This window comes from Trachemys scripta, chromosome 2 (genome assembly GCF_013100865.1).
Source record: "Trachemys scripta elegans isolate TJP31775 chromosome 2, CAS_Tse_1.0, whole genome shotgun sequence".
NCBI lineage: Eukaryota > Metazoa > Chordata > Testudines > Emydidae > Trachemys > Trachemys scripta.
Window position 1 is genome coordinate 100,459,101 of NC_048299.1, and position 12,768 is coordinate 100,471,868.

The 12,768-nt window shown below is 43.1% G+C and overlaps 1 protein-coding gene across 1 annotated transcript in view; it reads right to left on the reverse strand.

The window, feature by feature from the left end:
* ZPBP (zona pellucida binding protein) overlaps positions 1-12,768 on the reverse strand; it is a gene marked incomplete in the record, with an annotated part of 83,117 nt that overhangs the window by 65,884 nt on the left and 4,465 nt on the right. Inside the window, 2 exon segments of the mRNA XM_034759501.1 lie at positions 10,646-10,771; positions 12,268-12,348. Coding sequence (XP_034615392.1) covers positions 10,646-10,771; positions 12,268-12,348 — 207 coding nt within the window.

The following is a 12,768-nucleotide window of genomic DNA, read 5'->3' on the forward strand; positions in this document are numbered from 1 at the left end:
TGAGCTCCCGGCACTCAAACCCCCAGCCTGATGCCCCCCCCCCCCCCCCACCCTGTGCCCCCAAATCCAGACCCCCACACCACTGACCCAACTAGTTGCACCCAGACCCTCACCCTGAGATTCTCTCACCTAGACCCATCCACTGAACCCCACCACTGTCACCTGGAAGCCCCTATAGAGTCCCATTGCCCCAGCACCTGGAACCCCCCACCCCAACAAGCCTCTATGCATCCAGATCCCCCCACACCTAGATCCCCCAATGAGCTGTCTGAACCCAGATTGTCCCACACAGAATCCTCTTACCCCACACTGGGATCCCGCCCACACTGAGCCCCTCCACATTTGGATTCTGCATGACTGGTTGAGGCTGCCTGCCTCACACCTGCTGCAGGGCCCCAGGGTGTTTCTGGGGCAGGCCCAGGCCTTGTGCTGTGTCAGGGTTGTGTGCAGCCTCACCGTTGTCTGTCTGTGTCCTACAGCTGGGGGTGCTGCAAGGTGATCTCCCACCTTCGTGCAGCCACTGGTCTGTGCTCCTCACTGCCATGCTAGAGCCTCTGCAGTTATTTACTGACAAATAAAACCTGCAGAATTTTAAAAATATTGTGCACAGAATATTAATTTTTTGGTGCAGAATTTTTAATGTTTTTGCACAGAATGCCCTCAGAAGTAGTATTTGATGTGATAATGTGGAGTGTTGTTGTTTGATGCCTCCATATCATAGTGATTGACACAGCTAAAATAAATAGAAAGGCAGGCAGGGAATGATGTACATATTTTAGTTTTAAGATAGAAAGTGTGGAGCAAGACTATCTTTTTGGGGAACCCAAAGTAGGAGAACAATAAGAGTGGCCAGGTAAGACTTTTTTCTCTCTCCCCTCACCCAGAAAAAGGGGGAATTATGACTTTTACTCTTGAACATGAAATTCCACAAACCACAGCAACGAGTGATATTCCCAGGCTCCTCGGGATGCTCTTTGGGGTGGGTGGAGAAACTGTCCCTTGATGATATCCACTTTCCCCCTCCTCAAACAGTGAATCTATGTCAGGATGCAGAAAAGAGGAAGGATTTTCTCGCTTGAAGAGGGGTCTGGTATATCTGCAACAGATCCCTTGAAAACAGAAACGGGGGGTGGGGGGGAGGCGCGAGGGAAGAGAAGCAGAGCCTACTGCAGGATTCCTAAATATCTTTATCAAAAGAGGGCACAGTGGCTCTCAGAGTAAATCTGGTGTTGGAAGCTCCATATTGGATTCAGTTGACCAAGACGAGACCAAGTTCCTTAAGACAGTTATGCAAGTCATGAAGCCATTTTGGTGAGCAGCCCTTTACAACAGAGAAATCTCTGTATTAATGGTGCTAGACTGAGTCAACAACAGGAGTCTGAGATGATGCCTCCCAATCCTTGCGAGTTTAGTTGGAGAAGATGAAGCACATCAATTACATCTGGGCTGTAACCCTCTTCTAGGCACCAGAGACTCTGAATATAGGCATCTGTAACAGACAACACAGCTTTGCATGAAGCACACATCTCTTGAAACTGGTTTTCTTTCATGATTGAAGCATCAAAGTGTGGGATTAATGGATCCAAGAAAGAGGTGGGGGGAAAATCAACCCAACAGAACTGATATTGAAAAGGAAAGCAGCCCAAGTCGGCTGTGCTCAGAAGACACCCACAACAGCATGACCAGCAGAAAAAAAGCGGGGATTTTCTGTTTTTAAGAAAAAAAGCTGGTGAACAAGCTAGATGAATTATATACTAAGACTATCACAAAAAAGAGCAAAGTAAGGAGAAAACCAACAAGGGAAGCACTGTGGACATAGAATCATAGGACTGGAAGGGACCTCGAGAGGTCTTCTAGACCAGTCCCCTGCACTCAAGGCAGGATTAAGTATTATCTAGACCATCCCTGACATGTGCTTGGAGATTTTTAAGAGCAACTTAGACAATGATGGAGACTCACAACCCCCCTATGCAGTTTATTCCAGTGCTTAACTACAGTTAGGAAGTTTTCCCTAATATACAACTTAAACCTTCCTTGCTGCAATTTAAGACATTAAGACTGAGTGTGCTCTGAACTCTTTATATCCTAGGTAGTTAAAAAGATGTGTGGTTGTGCCCACTTCCCAATCTCCTGTGCAAGGGGAAACAGTTGGTGAGTGAGTGGCCTTAACAGATACTGTTTTGCAGAAGATCTTCCACTGAAAGCACCTGTACCCAGGAATGGAAATCAATTTGGACAACATCAAAACAAGCAAGGCTGTGTTACACAGAGAAGCAGTAGAGTTCTAAGTTGAAAATGACAAAATGACATAAGAGCAATTAGGTAGCCTGGCTCCTTTATGTTGCTCTTGACTCTTTTTAGCCTCTTTGCATCTTGGTTGGTAGGGACATAACACTGTCTTTTAGAATTTCTACTGCAGTTTGTAGAAAGAAAAAAAGATGCACTGCAAATCCAAAATAAGATTTAAGATTAGCACTCCATGGTCTGAGATAGACTATTGTGCTGGAAACTGGAAGATTTAATGACATTTGAAAGGGATTTTATTTGTTTGTTTCTTGTACCTCAAAATTTAGGAAAAAACCTGTAATTAATAAAATGTTTATGGAAATTTTTTTTAGAAAAATTTCAAATGAAAAAGGAAGGTCAGATTAAACCTACAGACCCATTATAGTAATGGTCATAGTGATATACATTAGGACTTAGTTGGCATATTGCCATTTCACCTTACTTATAAAACTTCATCTTTTTACTACAATGAAACACATGATGAAATATTGGAATCGATGATGACTGAAATTCCCTAGTAGAAGCATTTACAGCTATTACATAAATCTAATAAGTTGGCTATCCAATTTTCTTGCACTTGTTTGGAAAATGTCGGCATTATTCCTCAGGGTTTATGTAAAGAAACTTGAGTGTAAACCAAGAACCTTTGCATTGAACTAGAATTGTTCATTTTTATTTTATTTTCTAATGTACACATTATAAGAAAAAAGCCTTCTTGTACCTCATCAGGAGGATTTTAGTGGAATTAGATTTTTTTAAATGTTATAATTACCTGTTTCAGGAGCTATAGTGGATCAATTCCTGAGTGAGTCATTATTAGACACAGGAGGCTTACTCTGAAGCAAAAAGTAGGTTATTGACAATTTTCTTTCATTTCAATTTGTTTCTTGAAAGTACCTCAGGACATTGAGATAATGTCAGATGTTTCTAAGTCTTACTTCCTATGACTGGAACCATTTATGCTTTTCTTAGATGTCTTTTATTGTTCTGCTTAACCAGTGGATCTATGAAAACGCTATGTGCCTGCGCATATGATAGATGTGCCCAACATTTAAGACATTTTGGAAAGCCACTGGAGCCTCTATAAGAAAAGATAAGCGGTCAGCTGTCGGGTAACCCCTTAGTATTTTTATTAAATGGTCCTGAAAACTCTGAGTTTTATAAAAGCCATAAAGAACTGATCTCATCTCCTAGCTGCAGCTAGAATTAACATAGCAAGGTGGTAGAAGAAGAATGACTCCCAAAAAACTGGTTATCAAGAAGTGTGGGAAATTCTAAATCAAGTCACAGTTCTACAGGGGAGAAGAAAAAACGATAACTACTTACAACTATAATTACTGGTGGAACTTTTTGGTGTCTGCTGGAAGCGGGTCATTGCCCACCACCAAGAAAAAAACGGTTATCTACCTTTTGTAACTGTTGTTCTTCGAGATGTGTTGCTCATGTCCATTCCATTCTAAAGTGTGTACATGCCCATGTGCAGTCATTGGAGATTTTTGCCTTAACCGTATCTGTAGGGTACCCTCTGGAGTGCCATACTCGTGCATCGGTATATAAGGCGTCGCCGGCCCTACGCTCTCTCTCAGTTCCTTCTTGCCAGCAACTCCGACAGAGGGGCAGGAGGGTGGGTAATCTCGAAGAACAACAATTGTGAAAGGTAGATTACCGTTTCTTTCTTCGTGTGCTTGCTCATGTCAATTCCATTCTAGGTGACTCACAAGCAGTATTCCTGGAGGCGTGCTCGGAGTTCAGACTCGTGCGGCTTGCAACACTGCTCTACCGAAGCCAGCATTGTCTCAGGCCTGCTGGATAAGTACATAGTACAACGTAAATGTGTGGATGGACAATCAGGTAGCAGGTGCAGAAGACAGTCCAAGATTGCCTGCAGCGAGGCCTGTTCGGCCTGGATACCTTAGTCCAAGATCTAGCAAGTGAACCTTTTCCATTTGGCCAGGTAGGTCGTTCTAGTGGAGGGCTTTCTTCTACCCAACAAAACTTATTGGACACAGGCCAAGCATTCCTGTTCTTCTGCATTCAGCCATGCAGTAGCCACGCTGTCAGGTGCAGCACTGCCAGGTTTGGGTGTAGAAGACTGCAGTGGTTCTGGGACAGCAGGTCCAGCCAGAGGGGCAGCTGCAGCAGGGCAGCCACCAAAAGGTACAGCAGCATCCCAAACCAATGCTGGCAAGGCTAAGCCTGGGCTATCAGAGTAGCCTTCGCCTTGTCTTGTTTGATCTTCATGAGAACTCTGTGGGTGGGAAGGCATACATCAGAGCCACTGACCACGGGAACAAAAAAATCAAGCAGAACACATGGCACTCCCAACGTGGACTTGTTTGTGTCCCATCAGAACAGGGAGTTCCTCACCTTTGGAAGATCACACTGACCACCTCCTTTTGGAGCAAGAGAAGAGAAGGTCCTGCTGAGGCAATCTGCTAACACATTCCTGGCCCTGGGAAGGTGCACGGCCACCAAATGAATGGGATGCTGTACACAGAAGTCCCAAAGGTGGAGAGCTTCTTGGCAAATGGCCAATGACCTGGCTCTGCTCTGCTCACTGATGTAATACATCGCAGCAGTATTGTCCATCGGGACCTGTACCACTTTGCTCTCCAGGTGGGGCAGGAAAACCTGGCAGACCAGGCGATCTGCTTTGATGCCCATGTGGAGGGATCTGATCTTCCCATGACCAGCAGCCTTGAGTGCTGAGCTCACCTAGGTGGGCTCCCTAGCCAAGGTCCGAGGCATTGGAAACCAGAGTCAGCTATGGGAATGGGGCCACAAAGGGAACTCCCTTCAACTCCAATCTGGGGTCCAACCACCAATTCAGGAACAAACGTACATGATCCAGCACTGTGACTACCCGGTCTAGACCGTGTCTGATGGGGACGTAGACCAACGCCAACCATGCCTGCATTGGCCGGAGATGGAGCTGAGCAAGACGGACCATGTATGTACATGTATGTGGCCTAACAATCTCAGGCAGGTGTGAGCAGTGGTGAGTAGATGGTCCTTCACATGGGACATCAGGTCCAACATTGCCTAGAAATGGGCCTCCGGAAGGAAGGCTCTGGCTTGTGTGATGTCAAGGACCGCCCCTATGAACTCTCTCCATTGTACTGGCCTTAAGGTTGATTTTTTTTCATTTATCAACAGGCCCAGGTCGTGGCAGGTGGAACATACCAGATCGAGGCTCCTTTGTACCAGTTTCCAAGACCTGCCCTTGATGAGCCAATCATCGAGATACAGGTAGACCTGGACACCTCAGTTAAGCGGCCATTGGTGCCATACATTTTGTGAACAGCCTTGGGGCCGACAAGAGTCCAAAGGGCAGTGACATGAATTGGAAATGGTGCCAGCCCACTATAAAACGGAGGAACCGCCTGTGCCCTTGCAAGATGGATATATGGAAATAAGCGTCCTTCAAAGTCAAGGGCAGTGTACCAGTCTCCCAGATCAAGGCAGGGGATGATGGAGGCCAGTGAGACTATGTGAAACTTCAACTTCTTGAGAGATTTGTTGAAGTGCCACAGGTCCACGATGGGCCTCCGGCCCCCTTTTGCTTTCAGGATTAGGAAATAACAGGGAACAGAACCCTCTTCTTCTCATTTCCCAAAGAACCTCCTCCACTGCCTCGAGCTGCAGGAAGTTCTCAATCTCTTGAATGAGGAGTTGCTTGTGAGAAAGGTCCCTGAAGGAGGACGTCAAAAGGGGAGGCATCCGAGAATTGCAGGATGTAGCCCAGAAATAATTTCTGGCACCCAGAGGTCCCAGGTCACATGTGACCAGGCCGAATGGTAGGGGCATAGGTGGCTGAGGAAAGCATGAGGCAAATCCGGGAAGTTAACTGGGGTGTTGCTCTTGAGCACACCCTCAAAATTAGTGCTTCTGTCCCCCCATGATGCTTCGCCAGGCTGGGCTGTGCAGGTGAGCAAGAGGAGGAAGGGTGGTGAAGACTAAAACTTGTGTCTCTATCCCTTCTCCTTGCAGACCTCTGTCAAGGCTGCCAAGGCCTTGGAGGCGGGGGCAGCTGGAACTGCTTCCTCGCCGACTGTGGCGTATGCAGACCCAGCGAGTGGAGGATGGCCTGAGTGTCCTTTAGTCCATACAGCCTCTCATCCATTTGCTTTGAAAAGAGTCCATTCCCATCAAACAGGAGGTCCTGGATGGAGAATTGCATCTTCTGGGACAGGCCCACGGTCTGAAACCAGGAACCGCACCTCATGACCACTGCTGATTCAACCATCCTGCCAGCCACCTCCCATGCCATTTGGAGGGAGCATCTTGCTGCAGCTGTACCCTCCTCAACTAGGGCCCTGAATTCTTGGGCCGAGTCCTGGGGCAGGGACTCCTTGAACTTAGGTAGGGAGTCCTATAAGTTAAAGCTATATCTCCCCAAAAGAACCTGGTGGCTTGCCATCCTGAACTGAAGGCTGGCTGTTGAATACATTTTCCTTCCAAAAAGGTCCAGGCTCTTGGCCTCCTTATTTTTGGGGTTAGAACTTGTTTGCCCCTTCTGTCTTTCTCATTGGCCGCAGAGATGACTAGCCAGCCTACAGGCGGGTTAGCATACAAGTATTTGAAATCCTTAGCTGGGACAAAATACTTCTTTTCAGCTCTCTTGAAGGTGCGTAGGCTGGAAGATGGGATTTGCCAGAGGACTCTGGCTATTTTCAAGACTCCATTGTGCACCGATAGCACGACATGTGCTTGAGTAGATGCCAAGAGCACATTAAACAAAGTGTCTGACTGTTCTACCATCTCCTCCACCTCCAGGCTCAAATTCGTGGCCACCCTTTGAAGCAAGCCCTCTTTAAGGTGCTCTTTAAAGTTGGCCAGCAGGCTGACATGACAGGGCCCCGCAAACCCCTCATCTGAGGTAGAGGAGTGACTACTCACGGCAAAACCTCCTTCCCCATGGGACATGATGCCCCTACTGTAAATCTATTTACAAGAAAGTATGAGCTCGAAGAAAGGAGAGAACCGCTAATTACTTGCTAGGCAAGGGAAAAGGGCACTCTGACCAACCACCACGGGCAGTAAGAAGGAAATGAGAGGGCACAGGGTTGGCAGTGCCTAATATACTGATGTATGAGCGTGGCACTCCAGAGGGTGCCACAGCCAACCCTACAAATACCGCTAAGGCAAAAATCTCTGACGACTGTGCATGTGGGCGTGCACACATCCTAGAATGGAATTGACATGAGCAAGCACTTGAAGAACTACTTTTGAATAGTTAGGGAGAAATCCCTTCAAACAATAGTCAAAATTAAGATACTGAAGCACAGAAAACAGGACTATAAAGGAGAAAAATTTAACATATAGAGTTTTGACAGGAAAACAAACAAGTTTCATAACTAAAATGTAAGAAAAACAGAAGTTTGGACTCAAATATGAGAATGAAAGACTAACCAACATTACCAACTGACAAGACAGAGGAGGAAGACCAAGAGTAGAAAGGCTTCAGCCACAATAGGTGATCAATACCACAAAGCTGAAGAAAGCAGCGCATCCCATCAACACAGCTTTAGGGATTTCTATAGGCCAATTTATAATCATGTATTAGCGTATGTACTAAGTTTATATCTATTTTAGTTGTAAAACAAGTTTTATAAGATTTTTTTACATAAGAATGGCTTTGTTAATAAACAAATTAAAAGTAAAAAAGAAAACGCTACATTCCATAATTGGTTTATGGGGAAGACTTCAAAATGACAAGCCTGCCACAGAAATATCTCCTGGCTCTATAGGTGAACAAATCTCTTGCTTAAGCTAAAAACCGATCATCATACAGATACTGTAGGTGTACTGAGCTGGGGTGGGGGGCACTGACATTCATCTAAATCATCAGGTGTTGGTCACCGCCAGCCAGTCTTATTAGACTTGATGAAATTATGGTCCTACTTGTATGATAAAACTTATGGTTCAGTGTAACTTCAAAGCAAAAAGTAGTGATAATTAAAGACCACTGAAACTGTTAATAATAAACCCCCTTATATTCAAAATATTTTTCACACTATCCGTTACTTCTACTATATAAAGATGTGGAGCAGACATTTTGTCAGATATTAGACAAATATTTCCTTGAGAATATTTTGCAGCCAAATTTCTAAAGGTGGTGTATTGCTTCCCTTTCTGTATTCCTCAAAAGCAGATAAAATAAAAATTTACAGGAGAGTAGAAACTTTTTTTCCTCTGCAGTACAGTCCAACAACACACCTGCCTATGCAAAGTAGATGACCTGTGAGTGTAGAGATAACGTAATATTCTTCCCTAAAGGGCATGAAAAGATGATTGGATCTTCTGCAAAAACAGGTCATCCGGAGGACAATTTATCAGTCTGGATTTGCAGCAGACCTGATCACACAAATATCTGTTAATTTTGGCTTCTCTGAAATCCAGAGTAAAAAAATTCAATGTTTACCACTGCAAATGATAAAAAATGTTCAGAGCTACACAAAATAGTGGAAAGTAAAACAGAAATAGTTTAAAACTGTCAAATTATTTGTCGATATTAGAAGAATTTAAAACTCAAGTATTATTAAATAGTAAAACCTATTCTATAGTAGTGAATTGTTGCCTGCTTATATCCTTGGAAGTATCAGCATAGGAATGTCAGATAACCACTAATTTAATCTGCCCCATTATCCCCTGTTTGGGCCTGATTCTTTCAATTATACTTTGCTTTAAAAATCAAAGTAGTGTCTCCAGAATTATATTAGTCTAACTCAGTTCAGATTCTGGCCCTCTTCCGTGTGTAACTATATTCAGCTGTCCCTTCATGCCTCCTGTGCAGATAGTAAGAGGGGGCATTGCTGAGCAAATTATGCTCCAGCAAACTTTGACTGTTGCATGGCTCCTTGTCTTAATGCTCTATCACAAAGTCTGGCAGAGAAAATCCAAAGCAGATGGGAAGGAGGATGGGTAGTGGAGCACACATAGGGATACACCTCTTGAAGAACTCCAGTTATTGCACAAGATAAGTAACCTCTCTTTCTTTGAGTAGTGTCCCTATGGGTGTTCCATTTTAGGTGACTCCTGAGCAGTATCCTCATAAGGAGGACGGAGTCCAATACTGAAAAGAGATCAGCATTGCCAACTGAAACATCTGATCTAGAGGCATGGACCAGAGCATGGTTAGGAGAAAGTATATACTGAAGCTGAAATTTGCAGAACTGCAACTTAAACAACTGGAACAATCTTGAGTGATGCCAGAGAAGTAGATTGCGACCTTGTGAAATGGGCTAACCCTCTAGAAGGAAGCTGAATATTGGCAGAATCATAACTGAATAATACATCCAGAGATCAATCTTGGGTCTCTGGGTGGAGACTGTAGAGCCCTTGGATCTGTTTGTAATTGAAAGTCTGGGAGAGGCATTCAGAAAGCCTTCTAATCTGGACAGAACCACACCAAAAACCTTCCTGATGTCCAAAGTATAGAAGGCTGGTGTCAAAGCAGACTTCAGGATTTAGTTGGAGCGTGTGTGCTCGCTACATGCACAGGTGTCAGAAGTTTTTCCCTCAGTGGTATCCATAGGGGACCAGCTCTGGCACCCTTTTGTTCAAGCTCCTCTTACCATCATTATAAGATCAGACACATCCCTCTTGGGCTTTGACACCAGGACAGTGGATAGATTTCATAGGGCTTCTCTGGATGTGGTGATGGGCAGGGCTTACCTACCGACTGACAGATTTCTCACCCTAAAGAATCTTTCAAGACCTTTCAGGAACATGATTGTCATCTCATGCAAGAATACTGATCTGCCCTGGATGCGGGGATAGAAGGCTGATATGGCCACCAGGTGCACCTTGATCAAAGAGAAGGTCAGGCCCTGGTGCTTTAAGTAAAGCAGGTAATCCAGAATGGACTGCAGAGATGATTGGGTCAGATTGATATTCTGCTCCAACACCCAGCAGGAGAAGCGCTTCTACTTTGCCAGGTAAGTCACTCTCATGGAGGGCTTTCTACTTTCCAAAAGAACCCGCTGGACCTGACTAGAGGAGGCATAGCATGGAATGGACATGAGCAAGCACTCAGAGAAGAAATAGTTTTTTTGCCACCTTCCCCAATTTATTCATCTTTTTATAATCTCTCTCTCTCTCTCTCTCTCACACACACACACACACACACACACACACACACACACTTGAATTTCATCTTAAAATTTCTTTTTTTACCATTCCCTTCCACCTACATTGTTTAGGTGCAGTTTTGTTATACATATTTCATTTTTTAAAAATCTTTTTGAGAAGCAGGAACATCACAAATTCTTTAAGTAGTATTCCATCCCAATTTAGATATCAACAAACATACAATCACAGGAAAAATGAAGAATGAAGCAAGAAAACAAATCTCTACCTGCAACAAGGTCACCTCCTGGTCCATGCCATTGGAATACTGGATCTATCAGCTCTGAATTTCGTAGCCGATTTGTTACACACAGAATACGTGGACTGTTGTGATTCACCTTGACGTAAATTTTGACTGAAAATACAACATATGGTAATTAGCAAGTTTCTTAGGTAATAAAATTGCCTGTACAGTCAAGTAAGCCAGTAACCACAATCTTAAAATATATGTTTGAAGAATGACCCCAAGATATTAGGATTGATCCTCTTATCTCTATCACCAGAAGTGAAATGTTAAAGACATTCTTTTTCTGTCCTGCGTGAAATCAAATGAAAAGTGTTGAAGATTTGTTCCAGTTCTATTTCATATTCTTTTATAACATCTAGGTCTCTTCTGCCTGACTTGATTTAATCTAGCTCTCTAAAAGGAACATTGTACCTCCTAGTGCCCACCAATGACCCTTTTGGAGGAACAGAATATGTTTGCACATCCATCCAATAGGTTCTCACTTGTAGGGTTCTACAGAGTTTTATTTTGTCTCCCCTAGAGTTCAATCTGTACATAAAGTCAATGTGAGGGGACAGAGAGTTAGCTTAGAGTCTGGGTAATTTTGCCGTTAGTATTCTAATAGGCTCTTGCAGTTCTAGCTGGCCTGTGAAAGTGTGGATTGGGGGCCTTCTGTGTGTCCTTTCAAAAATGTATGTAGAACCATCCATAATTTTAGCAGTAAGAGTCTAAACTCAGGAGAAGATTGGTGTATAGCAAGTACCCACAATCCCACAACAACCTTGAGAAGCTGCTTTCCTGACGTTATGTGGCATGGAATATAAACTTTGTTGTGTGTACTGAATGAGTACTTCTATTTCACAAAAAAGAAAGATTTAGTTAAGGTATTAAGGCTGAAAGTATGTTACCATGAAATCCAGCTAACTCCAAAACACAGTATTACATTTTGTTTACCAAAATTCTATACCTTTTAAACCTTTTACCAAATATTAGGCTGGGAAATTAACAATTAAAGGACCCAGCTAGTTCTCCAGTGCCATATAATTCTTCCATTATTCACTACCTCCCACTTGGCTTACATTGCTCACCCAATCTTAAACGTAATCCTCTAAAATTTGCAAAAAAAAAAAAAAAAAAAAATACAGTCATAGGTCAAAACACAAATTATAGGGAGAACATAAAATCCCATTTCCAATCCAAAGGCACAGGTCTGCATCTGAGGGAGAAAGTCACAATTGTTATGGGGGAAAAAGCACATTGGCCACTGAAGGCTAGACTCTAGGATCAACTGAAGGTCACGAACTACAAATCTCATTAATGAAGGATGGGCATACCTGCTTCTCAGTGGGAAAAGGATCCATCCCCACCATACTCCAGATCCTTCCCCACAAGACATCTTTCTTTTTTATTTGGATAAAGTATTAGCCAACTCACTCTTATGCAAACCCCTATATCAGCCAACCAGAATGAAAGCAACCACACAGCACCATCTGGGTCTGCTAAAAAGGGGATATAGGAGTTGCTTGCTATTAGCATACTAATGGCAAAACAGTGAGCATAGTCCCCATAATTATTATTTTTAACGACCAGTAAAAACTAAGGTTTATTATTCCATTTATGAATACCTGGAAATGTGGTTGATCCTACTATTTTCAAATCATTATGGTTTGGATTTGCAATTCCTGAGAATCTCCTTGAAGACTGAACTGTCAAAATATAAAAATTAAAATAAGAATTGAAAACTTATCTGGAAAAGCGAACAGTGAATTATAGGCTGATTTCTAAGCTTTAATAGAGGTGTTCTCCTATTATTTGTAGTAGGGATAGCACCATTAATACTAGGTGTGGATATAACAATTTTATACAAAAAGCACGTCCCATTAAGTCAAATGACTAAGGCATGGATTCATAAAAGCATCCCTATTCTGCACTGCACTAAAGCACATGCTTAACTTTAACCACATTCTTAAATATTACACAAGTGTGTAAATCCTATCCAGAATATGGATAGATTTAAACGTGTGCCTTCCAGAATAGGTCCCTTAATCTGTGTACTGACCATTAATAAAACAAGCTTAACCATATTTATTTTATTATCGTAATCTCATAATTATAACAATCTGAAA